We start from the raw sequence: 19,448 nt of genomic DNA on the forward strand, positions 1-19,448 counted from the left end.
CACGCCAGACGAGGAAAGCAAATGAGTGCTTTTTCCTTTTTCCCCGTTGATGGAAGGAGCCTTGATATGTTCCTGTTTTTTTTCACAGCAGGCAAAAGTGTACGTACTTATGCCTCTGTGCACTCTTGATTGTATGTGTGCTTTTGTTGTGTGTGGTGTGTGGCTGCACTTGTGTTCTTTACGTTTCCTGCAGTGGCCCATTATTTCTCTATGGTTATAAGAGAGGCAATGGAGGCAGTGCTACAATTGAATACAAATACTGACTTACACTGATAATTTCCAGTCGTTGATGGTTTTAGCTTTTACACAAAACTATAGAGACAGAGAAGACCTACAAAAGGCTTTAGTGTATGTTCTACGTGTGGTCACAGCTCAGTTTGTGTTATGTAGTGTGTGGGAGTTGTAACACCTCTGCCATGTTAGAGGTACTACAGCATCTCTGTCTTTATCACCAATCAATGCATTTAAAATTCTTCCAGGGAATGCTGTATCTTAAATCGGAGAGAAAGCAGTTCAGATGTGTAAATGTGTAATGTTAATTTAATCTCTCTCCTCTCCTGGACAGTGCAGAGTCAGAGAGAGACTGGCAATAAGAGAAAAGGTACTGTGAACACACACAAGCACAGACAGACGCCTACGTGTAGAGATGCATCAATGAACATCCATATTTTCCCCCTGCTATAGTGTAACGTTCAATTTAATGGTCTAATGTTCCTTAATGACTGCTTTCTGTGCGTGGGCTTATTGTGCATCTATCAACCTGAAGCACATCTAATCAGACAATTAGCCCTCATCTTGGCTAATTTCCATGTATGTATTCATCAGCACAACGACTGTCTAATAGGAACCACTGGATTGTCACTTCTGTATCACATGGTAGGCACATGCACACACACACCTTTATCTATCTGGACAAACAGAGTAAACACATCCAGCTGATCCGTGGACATTACCGACATTGGCGACAACTACGCTCATTAGTGTGAGTAGGCCTACGTGGTGCAATAAAAACTTCACTAGTAAAAAACCAATACTTTACCAACACACCTGTTTAATAAGCATAAACACGCAAAACGCGATGTCTCTCATCTACTGCAGCTGTGTTTTGGTTTTACACAAGACAGAGCTAGTTCAGCTAATAGCTTATTGTTACAAACAAGCTAAAGTGAAAGCTGTCTGTCTTCAGTAACTGTTTAGCTTTTTTGCCACATACATTAAAATATGGCACATTATAAACTCAGCTGGCAGCTGAGACAGACCAGCACTCTTCTCTACCAGCAGCGCAGAGGAAGGAGGACAGGAGGGACTGATTGTGTTCATTCTTCTAAACTTCACTCAGTATGTTGTAGGAATTGATTTACTGACATTTTAGATTTGTGTCTAGTGAGATATTAGTGACTTTGCTGTTGTAAATCCTGTTGCTGCTCTAGAACACCTTTAGTTAAAAAATGTTACATTCTTTTTTAAAATAATATTAAATTATTATTATTATTAGGAATAATAAGAACTGAACCAATAAGGATTACCAATACAATGTGTCAATAAATGAATTTGTAACTGAATAGCCCTGGTCCACAGTAATCATAGTAGCATATCTTCCTTGCGACAAAATGTACATTAAACTGAATGCAGCATTGTAGACAATATTTTGTCCCTGTAATCCATGTTTCCATTGCATGGATAGCCTTTGGATATTGCTGGAAAGTCCCCCTCCTTAAAGGTTAAATTATTATCAACAATTTAATAATGCATTGCATTTAAACAGCACTTTTCATACACAAAAAGCGACCAAGGGCATCTAAGTTTTTGCTGGCATAAAGATGGCAGTGGCACATTTCAAGTCTTTCTTGGTAGATGGGGCAGCTGAGATTAAGTTTATGTTTTGGTAGTTGCTTTTCCACCAAATTAAGATATCAGCAGCTGCTCATACCCTCCTTATCAGAATCTCATGGTCTAAGAGCTGTTTGTCTTGTTGAGTTGGCAGAGGTGCAAACACAGAGCTAAAAGTCTCCTTTCCCCTTTGATATACATTTTCATGTAGTATATCGTACATAGTGACCAATTTAATGCCTTTTAAGCCATGTATTGCCATATACATATATGTGTTATGCAAAATGAAATACTCCATTCAATGCAATTAAGACTTGGTTAGATTCAAGGATGAAACTTCTTGTAGAATGAATTGCTGCCTCAGCAATGATGTGTATGTATTGATATGTATGTATATGTATCTGCACTCACTGATCTGGGAATATGCAACAATCATCTGCCTAATTAAACATGGGTTAATGTCTAGGGTGTCTTCATCACTTAATTACATTTTCTGACAAAATAGGTACATGACCTACTCTTATTTACACACCGAGCTGATAAAATATTCCACAAAGATTTCAATTTTGAACAGTGATTATCAGGATGTAGCAGGTGTCCTGAGGACACGTACCAAAACCTTTAACAGCATTTTCTCTGGATAATGAAAACACAGCTTTTAGTTGTACAAACAGGATTATGATTCTCATCCTTGCTTTCCACACAGGCTTTGCAGTAGTGGCATTATTGTGTGCATATTAATTACCTAGAGTTAATTTAAATGCAACATTTCATTTGCTGTAAGTAAAAAAAAACAAAAAACAAACGCACTTTTTATACTACTGTAAGTTACACGTTACAATTGTTGTGATCTGATTGCTCTACCTTATTTGCTGTTGCATTACAACCACAACAACAACTGCTTTACATGTTAAATTATTAGATGTGAGTCCATTACCTGAAGGTTTGAGCTGGTTAGACTCTGTAACATTGCAATGCTGTGTGTGTGCGCACAGCTCAGTTTTGCTGGAGGCTCAGATATTTCTCATGTCAGTGGTTTGATCTTAAATATATGAGGTTAACACAGAGCACATCATAGTGTAGTGGCGGCTTGTCTGCAGATATATTCCTAGATTTTTTTTCCACAGAAGAGAATATAGAAAGTGAATGAACAACGAAAGCTGTTTGGGGATATAACATCTTCATCGTCTTAATGGAATACTTGGAGAGAGCCACTTGCAGCAGACAGAGAAAAGAGAATGCTGATGGAAGGAGTTAAATGTAGAGAGAAAGTGAGATGGTGACTGTCAGTTTTTTTGGCACTGGTGTTGTTTTACTGCTAACCTTCCCACTGATTAAACTGTTATTACTGTGAGAGTCATTAAACATGATAAGGCGAACACCCGCAGTACTAGCCATGATTTGGAATCTACAAAAGTACTAAATATCATGTGGTCAAGCATGCTGAAGGATATTTATCCCAGAGTGAGCCGGTTTATTCTGACTGAGATGTTTTGATTGAGCTTAGCTTCTGGTTATTAGCAGAATGAAAGCCTCTGTGTCAACATACAGCAGCTATTTAAACAGGTGGAAGGGATCAGAAGACAAATGACTGGATGATGGGCACAGTAGCATAAAAAGGTAAACCTCCCATCACAAGGGAAACTAGACATCCACAAATGAGCGAGTGAGTGACCAAGAAAGATAAAGAAAGGCAGGGCAAAGAGGGAGGCAGCATAAACAGAGCGGAGACAGGAGGTGAGAGTGACAGCAGTGGAAGCCTTTGATCTCAGGTTTCTAATCAATGGGGATTATGGTCTGCGTGCCAGTGTCAGTCCTAATTATGGCAGCAGCACCAGGAGACAGTGGTGCAGCCAGAAGAGGGGTAGACAAACGGCTTCTTCTTCTAACGAGAGGTGCTTTGCACAGCCCTGTCTAGATGCATCTGATCAGACATCTGAACAGTTTAACAGGACTCAAAAATTCCACGTGCAGATGGATGGATTGATGGATTTCGAAAACAGGCACAAAGTGTGAATACAACCCTGATGTGTAAATCTTCGACACGCCCAAATATAGTCTGTAGAGACAGTCCTGTCACACATAGTCAACCAAAGTGCTACATTGTGACTCTGATATGCCAGCAGTGTGGGACGCGTCACCACTGTAGGGAGTAAACAATGAAAATGCACGACACAGGAAATCGCAGGAAACATAACGTTACAGAAGACTATAAACTGCAACGCGAGGACAGACAGACCCTGGAGAACTACTTGAAAATCTGTGAATGTGAATTCTTTCAACTTTTACTGACAGCAGACAGATTTCTTTGGAATATCTGGGGAGTTATGATGTCAAAATCTTCGCTGACGTTTGCCTGAGACAGCTTTTGGAATATGTAGATTATGCATCTTGTCCTCACTGTTTTTCTCCTCTTTTTCATTACTCATAACATTGTAGGGCACAGAACACACTGTTCACTTTTTTGCATTGTGGCGCTAGGCAATATGAGCAGATTAATTCCCAAATCATTTGATGAATTTACATGAATGATATTATACTTGCAATATATAAAAATGTTTATTTGTTATTGGTCATCTTATTGATATCACCAGGCAACTATGAAATCCTGCACATCATGATGGGTATTGCTTTGAATCAAGATATAGTCACAAAATGGGATGTAGAACAAAACACATGGCTGGATGATGACTGGGTGTTGTAGGTTTTAGGAAAAGTTTTCAAAAGTTCCTGGAAAATTAGAAGATTTAGGTTGGACGGGGAGTCCTGATATTGGTATCTGTACATTGTTAGCTATGGGTGATACATATGAACTTCATATAAAATCACCCATTCATATAAAATCTTTTGGAAATGTACCATTTCTTTTGAGACCATAGTGCCACCTAAGTGCAATTCCACTATACCAAGTTTACCAACATTAAGGAGGTTTTGAGTATGGTAACCTGGGGAAACATGGCAACATGCATCTACTTTTTCCACAAATTTTCCTCCTGAACTAGTTTAACTGTGAGGGTATAACCAACACTTGGAAACAAGAACTGTGCCTTAAATGATGCTTTTTTTTATTTATAGCTGTTCCCTTACTGGTTAGATTTCTATTTCTACTTTGGCTCAGTTAAGACCATGCTGCTGAAAACAGTCAGAGCAGTCTGTCACTGTGCCAGGCTTTCTGCTAATGAACTGGACCTTTGTATCTCCTCCTCACCAGGCTATTTCTGGAACTGATAGCATCACAATCTGATGTCCTCGTACAGAGATGTAGCCGAGATAACCCATTCAAGCTGCCCTTACCTCTGTCTGTACTGCAAGCTTTGCCAATTTGACCCTGTGTAGGCGCAATCAATACTGGATGTCTTATCAGTCTGAACTCACCTCTTCAAAACCCGAACTTGCCTTTAAAATATGGTAGTGATGCCTGAGTGGTGTTCTTGACCGTGATTATGTTCAGGTGCAATACATAATGTCTCTAATGTTGTGTTATAGCTTTTAAATAAACTATAGTTACTGATTCATGTGTGTTTTCTAAGTAGTATTCTTATATAAAATTGCCAAATAGGTCCCTTGATACTACAAGAGGCATCTTAATTACCATAAAGCTAACCAAAAACAGTTTTGTTTCTTTTTTATTTGTTTATTTGTTTCCTTTCTTTCCTTCCATTGGAAATTATAGAATAGTTAGTAATGTATAAGGTTACATAATCCAAAGATAAATTGACAATGTTAACATGAAGAAAGGAACTTATATCTATTGCGTTCCTTATGGATTAGTCAAATTAAACAATGTAATGGCACAGCTTACAAGAGCATTTCCGTGTATACAGTTTGCATAGTTCTTATACAGTGGGAGAGAAAATGCAAAACCAAAACGGACATAAAAACAAGTTGCAAAGAAGAACATTATTTCTAAATTGCAAAACCACAGGGCAGTCTGGACAACAAAAAACAGATGCAGACCAGCAGTTCAAGAAATTGCTGGACACAAAGTACGTTTTTAAAGAGTTTGGCTCGATATCATCAGACAGGTTGTTCAAAGAGTCTTCTGGGTCTCTGATGTAGAAAGCTTGATAATCCGTAGTCATCTGTCTAGACTGTGAAATGACCAGAGCTGCCTCAAGATTTCAAGCTGTGCTCAGACTCATCAAGGCTTAAAAGCTCAAATGCAACTAGGAGCAAGTCCAAGACGCGTCTTAAAGGTATTGAATAAAATTTCTATTGGGGTCCTTCTTTGCTCTTTGCAGTGGTAGCTAATAAAGTCTGGTAAGGACTAGTTTTCTGTATGAGCAAGCTATTGACAGAATTAGGTTAAATCCACCTTGGCGTGATCAGATCACAGTTTGATGTTATCTCAATTTTACCTTTTTATATTCATATTTACAAGTGGCGTTCAGATTTGCACCCTTTAATATGCCCGATCAAACATGTCTTAATGTGGTATATAAAGGAAAAATCAAAAGTATTCATAAAAGGCTAAAATAGCACAGGACTCGTAAGGGTTAAAGACTGATGAATTCTTGTGGAAATTTAGTAAATCCAACTGCTTCTTTAAACAATAATGAAACCTTATCTACAGATTTGTGCCTGAAGATGGTCAATAGTGGCCTCCCGCCTACCCTCATTAAATGATTGTCAAGGGACTTGTCTTACATTCCATGACTGAAGCTCTTCCTATCCCTTCAGTGATTAGAGTGTGGCAAATCTCTCTTCGGCTTGATCAATGATGAAAGACTCACCAATTTGTCCCAACAGTTTGTAGCTTGATCAATAATAAAATTCTTAGGAGTCCAATCATAGCTTGATCAATAATTTATGTTTTACTAGTGTGACTCAACCTGACCCCCGTCAATAATGGAGGCCCAACCAATCTAACTCTTCTGGGAAAGGCCGGTTGTTTTTGTTTTTTTTGTGACAAAACAATACCGGAGCAAAAAACGTACTATGTAGGTGCTCCTTCGCTGCTCACTGTGGACTCTTACCTATTAATGCTTGTGTTGATTTATACATTTAATCACAATTCATCTTACATCAGTTCTTGCTCCTTCACTTTCCGCTAATGGAGTACACTCCCCTACAAAAGATTTTCATTAGAAAGGTGCTGAAAGATAAGGGAAGCAGAGTAGATGAAGATCGTACTAGCTAATAGCATATTTCACAAAGTTCACCCAAAAACAAAAACCTCCACAAAAGTCATTGACACGCCTGTTTCAGCATGTGCGAAACATTTGTTATTTACTGTATGTTTCACCAGTCCAAAGAGAGCACTACATTTAGAAACAGGTTTCACCTTCACAAGCTGATGCTTATAATAATGCTTGTCAATAAAACATAATGCTGTGCAGGCTTTAAAATAACCACTTATTGTGGTTCTCTGCCATTGAACTGTTTACTTGGTAATTGAATACAATCCCTACTGAGCGCCGGGAGCACTCCTTCCCTCGCTGTCATGACGTGGAACAGACAGCAGCAACGTGTCAATCCCTTTGATCCTCCGTAGTTGCTTTATCATCTCCGCACAGCTTATGGTATTGGATTGTTGCTGCGTTTTGTGTGTTATTTCAGCCCACCTTTAAATCACAGAAGAGTGAAAGACACCTAGCACAGGTGGAAAGAGGCAGCTCTTTTTTTTTCTCTCCACCTATTTGCTGTATATGAAAGGTGCAGGAGAATGCGTTGTCATTTGTGTCGCACAAGAAACAGAAGCCTTTGAAAGGGTAACATGAAAGGAGAGAAGTGGCTTGCTAGAAAGGGAGAGAGACCAATAGACAACAACAGCTCCTGAGATGACAGACAGGAGTTTTTTTTGAAGTTTTTTGTCCTTTTTCTTTTTGTTTTAGGTCATGCCTGAGCAAAAAGATAGGGGAAGAGGAAGAGAATTGAGAGAATGGAGGCGGAGGACAACAATTGTATGTCATACAGGCACTGAATGGGGTTGTTTGATGTGTTTTATGCAAGTACCATAAAGAGGAGAGACACATTGGAAAATAGCACTGCTTTCTAAAAAAGCTTGTGCATGTTTCGTGCTTAATACACAGAAATACTGAAGAATAACACAAAAATTATGCAGTTGTAGAATTCAGACAGAAAAGCCAGAACAAATGTTGTTTGCATTTTGCATTTCGTTGTTATTGCTTGCTTTTCGTGCCTGGGAGTGTGCAGCAACTTTTGGTTTAGTTTACTTGCACTTTCTACTTTTTTTTTTTTTTTTTCTCCGTCCATTCCAAAATAACCAGGAGGCTGCTCTGAAATGGAAAATGAGTTTGTTAAAAGCCATGTATTGTTCCAGTACAGAATAGAAGAGCAGTGGCTATTCAGCTGCAGCAGACAGTGAGAGAGAAAAATCCATTCATTTCCTCCTAAATCATAGCTGAGTGAACTTAAAAGGACTTGAGCATTTACCTCCAGTGTCTAAATCTTTAACTGTCCTCTCATGCTCTTTCAACCATCCGTCCATCTCTCCTGCTCTCCGTCTCCTGTGCCCTTCTAGATCTCCATTTGCCCATTTTCTGTCTGACCCCTCTACTTTTTTATCTTGTTTGTTCTCTCCCTCTTTTGACTCAGTGCTTTTCCTCTTCACTTGTCTGTCTGTCTATCTGAATGCTTCTTTTGTTCTGTCTGTCTGTCTCTTTTGTTTAAAATATGTAATGGGACCATAGTCTGATGGTCAAATAAAAATGAGAGTCCAAGTAGCCTTGAGACCAACTTAGAGCAATGATTATTTTTTCCCTTTTGTGAGTTTTAAGTGATCTACGGCAGAAACCTTAAAAATACAATCAGGAAAATCATCAGTAGTGTACTCTTTTACGGAGTACTACACAGACAGTAAATTGCAATCTGGCACTGTGCATATGCAAATAAATGCTGGTGACACTAACTACATAATTGAAAATGACTAACTTCCTTTAATTGGTTGCACTTGTCATCTAGCATTTGTCATCTTTCACAGACTGGGGCCGCAGAGGATAGACATGTCAGATGCTCACCTTAATTTTTTATCTTTTAAAATAAAACTCTTGGCAGGGTTTCCCTTAGCCACGTGGCCCACCTCTGCTGTCTTAGCCACTGCCTTAAGTGACTCTCTGGCCATGTTAAATATAACATGTTTTTAAAAGTTTTGGCAGGAAAATAGAATTCATTGTCACAGAGATTTATCAGTCTGTGGCTACATAGACAATAATTGTTAGTAGCATGAATTCATCATCATTTTGTTAGGTTTTCTTTTAGGATATCTGCTGGAAATAAAGGATAAAAATGGTCAGTGTTACCTAGTAGTAGAGATCAGTAATGAAAAAATGCACTGCAACAATATATCAATTAGCCAACCACATCAATTAAAGTTTTTGTATTTTATAAATATAAATTGCATGTTTCTTCGAAGAAAGCTTTAATTAAACAGTTTGCATCAACTATTTTTTACACCAACTGAATAATTGTAAAGTATCAGTCAATTTACAGCAATCAGCAGACCCTTCGTAGCAATAATAGTAATGTTAGCGTTTTACTTTCTGATCATTGCCCACAATAAAAAACATCAAATTAAAATATTGGTTATACACTTCTGTACGTATATGAGGCTACATACAGAGTACCACCTTTAGACAAAGTATTCTTCCACAGAGTCTCTAATGGAAGGATTTTTACTTTACTCTATTTTAAATTATTTATATTCCAATTCCGTCTGTAACTGGGAATTAGCCATTAATTAGCAGAAACAGTGGTAAAAGTAGTCCTGCAATCTTAGTAATAGCTTAAAAGACCAAATGCTTTTTGGAAGATCAAATACTGCCTAGCACTTCTTTACTGCATGTTATCTCAGTGCTTCCTGTGAACATTTGTTTACATCTTCCCTGATAAATCGGCCACAGTGTGCAGCATGGAGCAGGCAGTCATCAGTGGCCTGAGGTTGTATTATTAGCTGTAGAAAGGAATCCATTTCTCTCGGTCGCGTCTTTGCTCTGAAACAGCCCTGAGACAGAGGAAAAGACTTGTGTTGCCCTCTGGTTGCAGGAGCAGCCAACGAACAGAGCCCAATGGTCCTGAAAGACAAGGCAATTTGGCCAGAGTGATGGAAATAATGAGAAAAGCATCGTAATGTTGCCAGAGTCCAATTTACAAGGTGGAGGGAGAGAGAGACTGAAAGAGCTAAAAGAGAAGCAGTGACGGAGAAGGAATAAAGGGAAGCAAGAGACAGGAGAGAGAGAGAGAGAGAGAGAGAGAGAGAGAGAGAGCGAGCGATCACCCACGCAAGAAGGCCTGGTATTAGTTTTGTGTTCATGTTGAGGTGGCTGCACATTAACCTGTGCAAATGGAGGTTATGGCTTTACTTCCATAGGGCGAGCAAGGAGAGGAAAACAGGGCTGGTGCCAGAGAAAGAGAGAGAGGGAAAGCAGGGAGAAAATTCAGTCTTTCCATCTATACAGTATGCGGCTTTCAGCCTGAGAATCAGCCATAGATATGTCATTATACAGCACATCTCTGGAAGAACAGATTTACCGTGCAAAGTGCAAAAATGACTTTTAGGGATAAAGAAAATCTTCAGAGAAAGTGAGAAAATGAAAACCCTGTCGAAGAGATAAAAGGAGATGGTGAAAATGACACCTGGAGATAATGAAAAATGAGAGCAGCAAATAAGAGACGACAGACCAGCGGAGAGCAAAGGTGATTTTCTGAAAGAAGTGGATAAAAATCCTGAGGAGAAAGTGTGAGTAAGGCACAAAAAAAAAAAAAGTCCACTTCTCCACTCTTCTCTCTCCTGACTCCACGTTATGACACAGCAGTGTGACGCTGCAGAGCAGTGACAAGATTTCAGCAGATGGATGTTTCCTGCCCCCGGGTACCAGTCCAGGACTGAGACCGACATCCAGCCTACTGTCCTTCGTGCTGACTGCTCATGATCACAGTGTCTCTCTGAGGGACTGTGTGTCTCAGCAGCTGGGGAGGCAATGGAGATTACCATCGCAGCTGGATTACAGAGGGTGATTGCTTCATAAACGTTTTCACTGTCCTCCTCCTCATCTCGTAAAGGGGGTAGTTACGGTGAGCTGCTCCCAAGGCTGACTTATCTGCTCTCACTGAGCCCCCGAGGGCTGGCAGAGAGGAAAGAGACCACATACACAGACTGAGACATATGTCTACAGGGCAGACAGCAAGCACTTAGTTGGGAGGCAACAGTCTAAAAAGCCCCGTGGCCATGGAAAGAGAGCGACACACACACACACACACACACACACACACACAGTATGAGAGTTAATGAAGCTTTCCAGCGCATATCCCTTCCATAATCCAACGGGGATGTTAATCTCCTGTGGGTCCCTAACTGCTAAAACACAGATACACACACCTACACACACATTATTCAGAGAGCGACTGTGATCATGAGTGTGTGGGAAGGGAGGCATTCAGTGGCTGCCTCTTGTTTCATGATGCAGCTGTTTGGATGAGAGAGGCTTGTTTAGCGGTTTGCTCTTTTTCTTCAGCTTTCTTGAACTGTACTCATTAACTCATTATTAAATCCCTGTAATTATTTTACACTCGCTCCTTTCTGTAATTATAGTGTGTAATTGGGTGGTGATTGTGCAGTGGATAAGCCACATGGCTTTGGTGTGAGAGACCTGGGTTCAACTCCCCACTGTGACACATCCACCAATGTGTCCCTGAACAAGACACTTAACCCCTAGTTGCTCCAGAGGTGTGTGAACAATTGTAATTTTTGTAGCATACTACTTCTTTCTGTGCACACGCTTTGCAACCTAGGAAAACAAAACGTTTTCCTAGGTTGCTTGTGTTGCTTTTGAATTTCTTTGCATTAAATATGGTATGTATGTGGAAAACTTGCATATATACTGAAATAAAAGATGCTCTGCTGGGTGTAAATGCAGTCTGTGCAGCGTGTTGTGAGAGAAAGCCCACGGGTATGGAAACGTCATGACCCATTGTGAATTTTGCCATCCACTCGGCTTCACTGAAGAGCTGCAAGCACAATACACTCCCACAAGTCATGGCTCCTTTCACTCATCTGTGGTGAGGGAACCATTATGGATGAGGGAGGGAGTAGCGCTCACAGCAGCTGTTAATACTGTTGGCGATAATAAAAAGCTGTCATGTTTTTGTTGCTTCCTACCAAGGAGCCATGAAAGACAACTATTCACACCTCCAATGAAAACTAAGTACGAGCACGAAGCCCTGTTTAATTCTGTTGACACTAATATGGCCCACTGCTTCTCAGAACAGATATAAATGTGAGCCTCCACTGAAAGCCATGATGTTTTGCATGCTAACATGCTATCACTTCCTAGCCAGGCAGTTATATTAATGTGATAAAACACATCCAAACCAACAAATTGTAAACCTCTGTGCTCTTTTCCCCCCTAATCTATATAGAAAACGCTACTTCTAAAAAGTACCTGACTTTGTAACCAAATCCAAATGCGTCTTCCATGCCACAGACCTCCATTGTTTTCTAAAACCTATGAAAACACATCAGTGAGCCACATCGTTGCACTGGGTGACACGTTCTTTTCATTATGATGAACATGGGAACTGTAAATACTTGCTAGAGCAATAAATGTATCCCTACAAATGTCATATTTACGCCTGATTACAAAGTAACATTTGCTAAAAACCACAGTGCCTAGTTTTACAAACAAAGAAAATAAAAGTTTGTTTGGTTTGTTTTTGGATTTAGTAGGAGCCAATGGAGAGGTGGAGTGTCACATTGTTGTCAGCCTTTAAGAAAACTCTAGATTATTGCATTTTCATTTTACAAAACATTTCAACATTAAATATAATATTCGATTGACATTAACCCACAATGATGTAATCCACCTTTATTCTTCGTTAAAAAAAGCTGCCTCTTATCACCCACACTTTATGATGTGACAGTCACAACACAATCACATTGCATATAGATAGAAATGAACAATTTTCTGCTTGAGGGACTTACATTGTGAGGTAAACTTGCCCGTTAATTCAAACCGCCAGCTCCTCTAAACAGTGAATAATGCGACTGCAGCTGCATATATTTTGTATGCAGATGGGGTCAAGAGGTTCAGTTACTGCTCGACTAAAGATTTAAATCAGCAAAATGTGTGATATAAGCAGACCTGCTACTGTTGCCACTGTGCAGACTCTTACAGTGGATGAAGTGATAAACAAAACTCATGCGGTCAGTGGCAGCTTTGTCTTTAAAAAACCAAGTTGTGAACGAGACCAGCAAGGAAGGAGAGACAGAGTAAGGAAGTAGGAGCACTGTGAATTATCTCTGGATGTTTCAGGAAACATGACAGTGACGTCCAGTGTCTGCTCAGAACAAAGATGGTGATGCAGGAGAATGAATGCGTGGCTGCAAAGCCAGAATCAGTGATAACATTATACAGAAATGTGAGCCCCAAAATTCCTAATGAGCATCCTCAGCATCTGGTTAAATTTATGCCTCAAATGATGTGTTTTATCATGAGAAAAAAATGTGTTCCAATGATCCACTACAATACATAATAAAGTGTTTACAGAGTGTATATCAAGGTCAAATAGGCCAATATATAATCCACAAAAAAGGATAAGTAAGCCTCTAAATCAGGATCTGTTTATAAGCATGAGCAGTCTTGATAAAGCCAGAAAGCTGCATAAAACCCCTTTGCAGTGTGAGCTTTTGACCTGATGTTTGCAACCACAAATCCCAGTAATCCCTAAAGTGAAATTTGCATTCCACTGCCTGATTGTTACCGACACCCTTCCTATTCTGCCTCTCCTGACACTTCAGTGCAGTAAAAGCTCATGGTGAGAGTTACCAAAATGCCAAACAGGTCCATAAGAAAATTATGCTTCACTGGTGCGTCATAGAAACAGCTCTGTAAGTCACTACAGAGTTTTCTAGAATATCTTTTTAGCCTGGATAGAGGCTGCGCCGATGAAGCTGGGCAAAGGAATATCTTCATTTTTCAGCTCATGGATATCCTCCCTGAATTCAGTGATGCTTCTTCACTCTCGCACTAGATCTAAAAGGTGATAGGTGACCGATTACACAACTGACACAGGCAACCTGGGATCACAATGTCTTGGAGGGATTCCACCCTGGGAAAAATCTACAGTATTTTGGCATGCTGGCTAGCTACTTTGGCTAAAAACAAACAAAGGCTAGCTAGCAGCAGATTCTGTTGGCGGTACGAGTCCAGGTATAAGGAATCCTTTCTATTGTTCTGTATTTCTAAAGTTAAGTTGACCATGATAAACAGCAGCAGCATTCATATAAATGCTGCGTGCTTGTGTGTCAGAACAATCCACAGAGCATGGTGTTTTTGTGTGTATGCACGCATGACTGTTCATTTGTACCTTTGGGATTTGTGAAAGATGAGATGTTTTGGGATTAGTCTGTACATGTGTTTGACTACAGGGGCATTATTATTATTTTTCAAATAGTCAATGTTTCCAACAAGATGTTTTTTTCAGTATCTACCATTGACTTTTTTCACCAAGGATATTTGGAGATGCTGAGCATGCTCCTTAGTAACTACATTTAAATAAGGGATACCTTTAGGAATTCTACACTAAAATGTCTTTATACTATTTTAGCAAATCATTGCAAGAATGTACATACTGTATATGTTTTTATTGTTTTAAATGTTTTTACCTTCTTTATTACATCCTCTTTACTATATAAACAAGATGGTCATTTGTCGTTTAGCACTTGCTATCCCAACGTCCAGCAGCACATGTGTATCCATTGCTCCTGATAAATAGATGTTTTTTGAGGCATCCAAGATTGGATTAGGATCTCAGTTTAATTTCACCGTGCATTTTGAAAGTAAATTCTCTTTTCATATCGACTTGCTTGCCCGTAAATCACATTGTGGATAAAAGAAAAAAGATATTGTGAAAGATTCAAGACAAAAACAAAATCAAAAGCTCACCTCACAGACAAATGTAATCTAAGAAAGATGGAAAAAGTTACGGATGACATCAAAGTGATTTTTTTTTTACATCAAACTTTTAAGCATGCTGGTTTTTGTGATTCATTTTACAGTTGGGCTATTTTGCAGCGTGGCTTCCTTTGTATAAGCTGAATATTTTACCCTTTCCTTTGCATAAAATGCCCTGATGGTTATTTATTATAATTGGAATAGGCAGTTACATTTCAGCCCCACGGGGGGTGAACTCATCCAATATCTCTCAAGAAAATCACCAGCTAATGCATAAAGTGACAGCATTGTTTCACAGCATTCTCAGGCAGAGTCATTAAATAAATTAAATATATTTTTCTTCTTTCACATAATATTTAGCTGTGAATAAGCAGATGTTGACACACATACACAATCAGTTTCCCATGCAGCTAGATTACTTCACAAAGTTTTTTTAGTACTTTTAGAAAGCATTTTTAGATTGAGAGGCTGCTTGCTGACAAATCTAATTACCATAAAGGCAGGTGGACTGTTATTAAAATAAAAAACCTGCACTTGATACCTGACACAGTGTCTTTGGGCTAGTGTACACGAGCTCATGAGTGTTTCCCTACACATCTTTGCTGATATGACTGTGTATGCAAGAGTGCTGTAGACTCGAAGGTGTACGTATCGGTGCACTTGATTTTTGTGTTGGTTCACGTGTCAGTGTGTGTGCGTTCTCTCTCCTGAAAATAAAGTGAGTAAATTAAGCCAGTTTTTAGTGCCTGAAGCATGTTGATTCTCTTCACTCTGAATGAGTGGGTCTCTCCTTAATTGTGCCTCCATGAAAAACCTCCTCTTGTTGTGTGTGGAAATGCTTGTGGCCATCAGCCTGTACCATGACGTATTGACTAAAGTATAATCCTGTGACTTTGAACCTCTTTCAAACTTTTATCACTGTCAGTGTAAAACTATGTATAGGGTTGTGTTAATGTATGGGTCTATATTTGGTAGATGTTTTAAAGTGGAATGCCTTACAGCCAGACATGTTCCATGCACACACAAGACCTTTATCTCTTTCGTCTGCACTGAGATAAAAAGGTCGCACAACACTTTTATCTCATGATACATCAATTTTTAACTCTTTATCTTTGTCGTAGAAAAGAAAAGAGTATCAAGAACCATGTATAAAATAGAGCCTACCTGATATATTGGCCTATATTAAAAGCTGCTTTTAGGTTATATCACATGCACAGACAATGCACAATAATCAGCATCACTGCAAATGTGTCAGTGTCCATGTTGGGTCCATGTTTAATATATGTAGAATCAATGTTGCCAACACATAGTTTGTCCACCAGAGAGCACTGACAAATTTACTTTTTTACCTAAAATTACCGGATCAATACAGATCTTGTTCAGATTTCTTTAGTTACCAAGTTGGTAATATTTTATGGGTCATACCTCAGAAAAACTTTTCTCCTGGAATGAACATAATGGAATACAGCACTCATAATTGTACACATCTAGTTAATTTATTATACTGCTAGCGTAACCTAAAGAGTCGCTGAGTCAGCGCACAGCTGGTCACCTGAACATGAATGAAATGGGAATTTGTTTTACAGATACAGGTCAACCAGTAAAAAGTTTAAAGGTTCAGTGTTTAAAGTTTTAGCAGTATCTAGTGCTGAAGGTTGTGAATTGCAACCAGCGGCTCACAGTGCATTCACGTGCTGCTCAGATGGTCCCATTTCCCGAGTTGTGAAGTCATTCTTCCGACTTAAGGGTGTGAATATTTGCTTTAAAATCGGAATGTCGAATCAACATGGACACTACTGCAAAGATGTGTTGGATTAGCATTATAGAGCATATAAACAACACGTAGACATCTAGTACAAATGACATGTTTACAAAATATGTATATGCAATATGTGATTTTGCACAAATGAACGTTCTGTATACTTCTATATGTCTATATGTACACTTTATTTCTCTTTTTGCAATAAAGATTTAAAGAGGAAATGCATCAGTCACCGCTCACCCATCCCTTTCCAAGTGGAGGAGAAGCTACGCTCAAAATGCTCTGTTGGTTCTTAATACGCGTGGGCTTCCATTCTTCTTTTCTTACTTCTAAACCAGTCGACTACTACTACTACACTACTACTACTACTACTACTACTACAACTATTGTTACTTGTTGTTCTTCTTTGTACGTATTCAGCGCAGTGATGAAACGCACTCTGTAGAGCAGTTTGTCTGTTTGGGCTACTGTAGAAACATGGCGGTGTCCATGTAAGAGGACCCGCGGCGTATGTAGATAGAAATGGCTCATTCTAAGGTAATGAAAACATAACGGTTCATTGTGTATGCTCTTTATACACCACTGAAAACATGGTTATGTATGATGATGATGATATTGCATTTCTGTCAAGATTACACACTGAACCTTTTAAAATGAGTTTTTCTTTCTAGAATGTCTCTTTTTTCCTCTTAAGTTGAACTAAAACACATTTTTCCAGGTTCCGTTTTTAGCAAAAAAAACAAATGTCAACTGATGTATTGCCAATGGATTTTATTGGCCTAAAATATTCAGTATTGGTCAGACTTGAGTATGAAACACAATATCATGACCACGATTTATCTTGAGAGCTGTTTTCTGTCTTTCATGTTACAGGAAGTGAGCGAAACATCCACGTAGTGCCTATTTGTCATCATCATGTCTTTTAGGCATGCATGCGAGCCGTCTACTGAAGCTAGCCGAAGGGACATGGCTTTAGCTAATGGCTGTGAACAAGATGGTTCCAGTTGGCTTTTCTCACTCCTTCATCATCTGCATGCTTCTCATTTTGTTTGGTGAATTCACCGGTTAAACGGCTCGTGTCGTTTCAGACAGCAGCTGCACGCTTGAGGGGAGGTTTCAAAGTAGAACATTTTCCATCCCTTCAGCGTAGAGCAGGCGGCATTGGGAGTCAATTCCTGCAAGGCCAAAGCCATTTTTAAAAGCATTAGCGGCACTGTCTGAAGCGAGGCATGCTGTAGATTGTAACATATGACCGTCTATATTTCCCCTATGGGTCTTTTATGATGTACTGTACGTGTCAACATTCTTTATATGAGTGTTTCTGTTTACCATACACATGTTATTCGACTTTTTGTCTTGATATGAAGTGTGTGCTGAAGTGTCAAAGATCTTGAAGTGCAACTGTATGAGACATCTTCAGTATGTGAGCAGGAAGTCTGGAATAACGAGTATTCATTGATTTAAAAACCACAACATTTCATTTTCCCTCAATAAGACAAACTTAAAAGGAACCATGATTCACACACACTGGGATTCTCTCCGCTTCTCATTTATGTGCAAATACACTGATGTTTCAATGTTTCCACCCTAAAGGATCAAAAAAAACAAAAAACAGAGCCAGTTAGACATGATAAGAAGACTTCCATCTTAGCTCTCACAAAAGGCGCCAGCTGAGAGCAATAGCCGTCTTCACCAACATGAGATGCATTGTTGTGATAAAAGAGGCTCTTGAATATTAACTACACAGGCTCATCTGTGAGACTTTTTTCTCCTTATGTGTGGTCTTCTGCCCACAAATACATAGGCATCAACATGCTAAAACCCAAGGGAAAAGTTCGTAAAATTACTCCCAGGACACATGAACGCACACATAAGCCACTGATATAAGTGCTTTTCAGCTTGGTATAACCAGCTGTCCCCATACTTCTGTGATGAAACATGATGTTTGATTGTGTCAAAACTCAATACATTCAAATAGCCACATTAAAAGCTAACTTCCACTCTGAACCGTCTTGTCTGTACGCCAGTCTGCTTGAAGGATCACATCATCCACATCAGTTTTTCCTCTGTGCAGCTTTTATTTCAGTGCGTCCCTGTTCTCTCTTCTCTGCTCAATAGAGAGAGGATTACAGCGGCATCACTCAAACTATGTCTCTACTGAAATCCATCTATCAACTCTGTCCCTGAGCAATATATCTGTATTCCTCCCAAGTGGGGAGATCAAATATTTCGTATTGCGCAGTGATATCCAGCATCCAGAGGTTTTTAGCCAGTTCTACATTTTTTTCCCCTTCTAAAGCCAATTATTTTACATCAGATCAAAGGCATTTATTTACCATTTACAGAGGATAAGCTGATGGTAGTGGGACTCTTGAACAGATGTGTTTCCATGTTGGCACACAAACAACTACACTCATGTACTATGAAAACACATTTTCATGCAACACAAACACAATCATTGACTGCTTTGAATTCCTGAAACTTAATTTATACCAACTCCTTCTCTCTCTTTTTCTCTTCTCCCACCTTTCTACTTCTTCTCACTCCTTCACAGGTGTGAGTGGACAGGAGTAGTGAGGTTTCTTCCCAGCATGCCACCAGTACAGCAGCATTACAGGGCCACTGTGCCCACAACAGGCTGGATCCTGTCTTTGGCGGTGTTTCTTGCTCTTCAGGTAAAATTTGTTCCGACAGATAGCCCCTTTTTTATCCCTTTTTTTTGCAGAGTAGGGCTGCGAAGATTTTTTTTTTTCCATATTCATTATTTATTTCCAATCTATTATTTTTGGCAGCCATGTTAATCTCTTGACTCTGGGCACAAATCCACTCAAATTCTATGCAGGCAAGTTTTAGTATCAATCAAAGTGTTAATTTAGATTTACCTGCATTATTTTTATGTTTGCTTTTAATGTTTTAGATTGTTGTTTTCCTGAACATTTGTTGTA

At 39.2% G+C, this 19,448-nt stretch overlaps 1 protein-coding gene across 2 annotated transcripts in view; it reads left to right on the top strand.

Moving 5' to 3' along the window:
- Positions 1 to 19,448, top strand: part of tnr (tenascin R (restrictin, janusin)) — a 208,595-nt gene that overhangs the window by 102,699 nt on the left and 86,448 nt on the right. The window contains exons 1-2 of one of the 2 annotated variants that reach the window (XM_038718060.1): positions 565 to 601; positions 19,058 to 19,178. In XM_038718060.1, coding sequence (XP_038573988.1) covers positions 19,095 to 19,178 — 84 coding nt within the window. In that variant the 5' untranslated portion in view covers positions 565 to 601; positions 19,058 to 19,094. Of the gene's footprint in view, positions 1 to 564; positions 602 to 19,057; positions 19,179 to 19,448 lie in introns of those variants that run through there. The other variant, XM_038718059.1, reaches the window with a different exon arrangement.

Source organism: Micropterus salmoides, unplaced genomic scaffold, assembly GCF_014851395.1.
Source record: "Micropterus salmoides isolate LMB-PRFRI ecotype aquatic unplaced genomic scaffold, ASM1485139v1 Ms_hic_scaffold_14, whole genome shotgun sequence".
Lineage (NCBI taxonomy): Eukaryota > Metazoa > Chordata > Actinopteri > Centrarchiformes > Centrarchidae > Micropterus > Micropterus salmoides.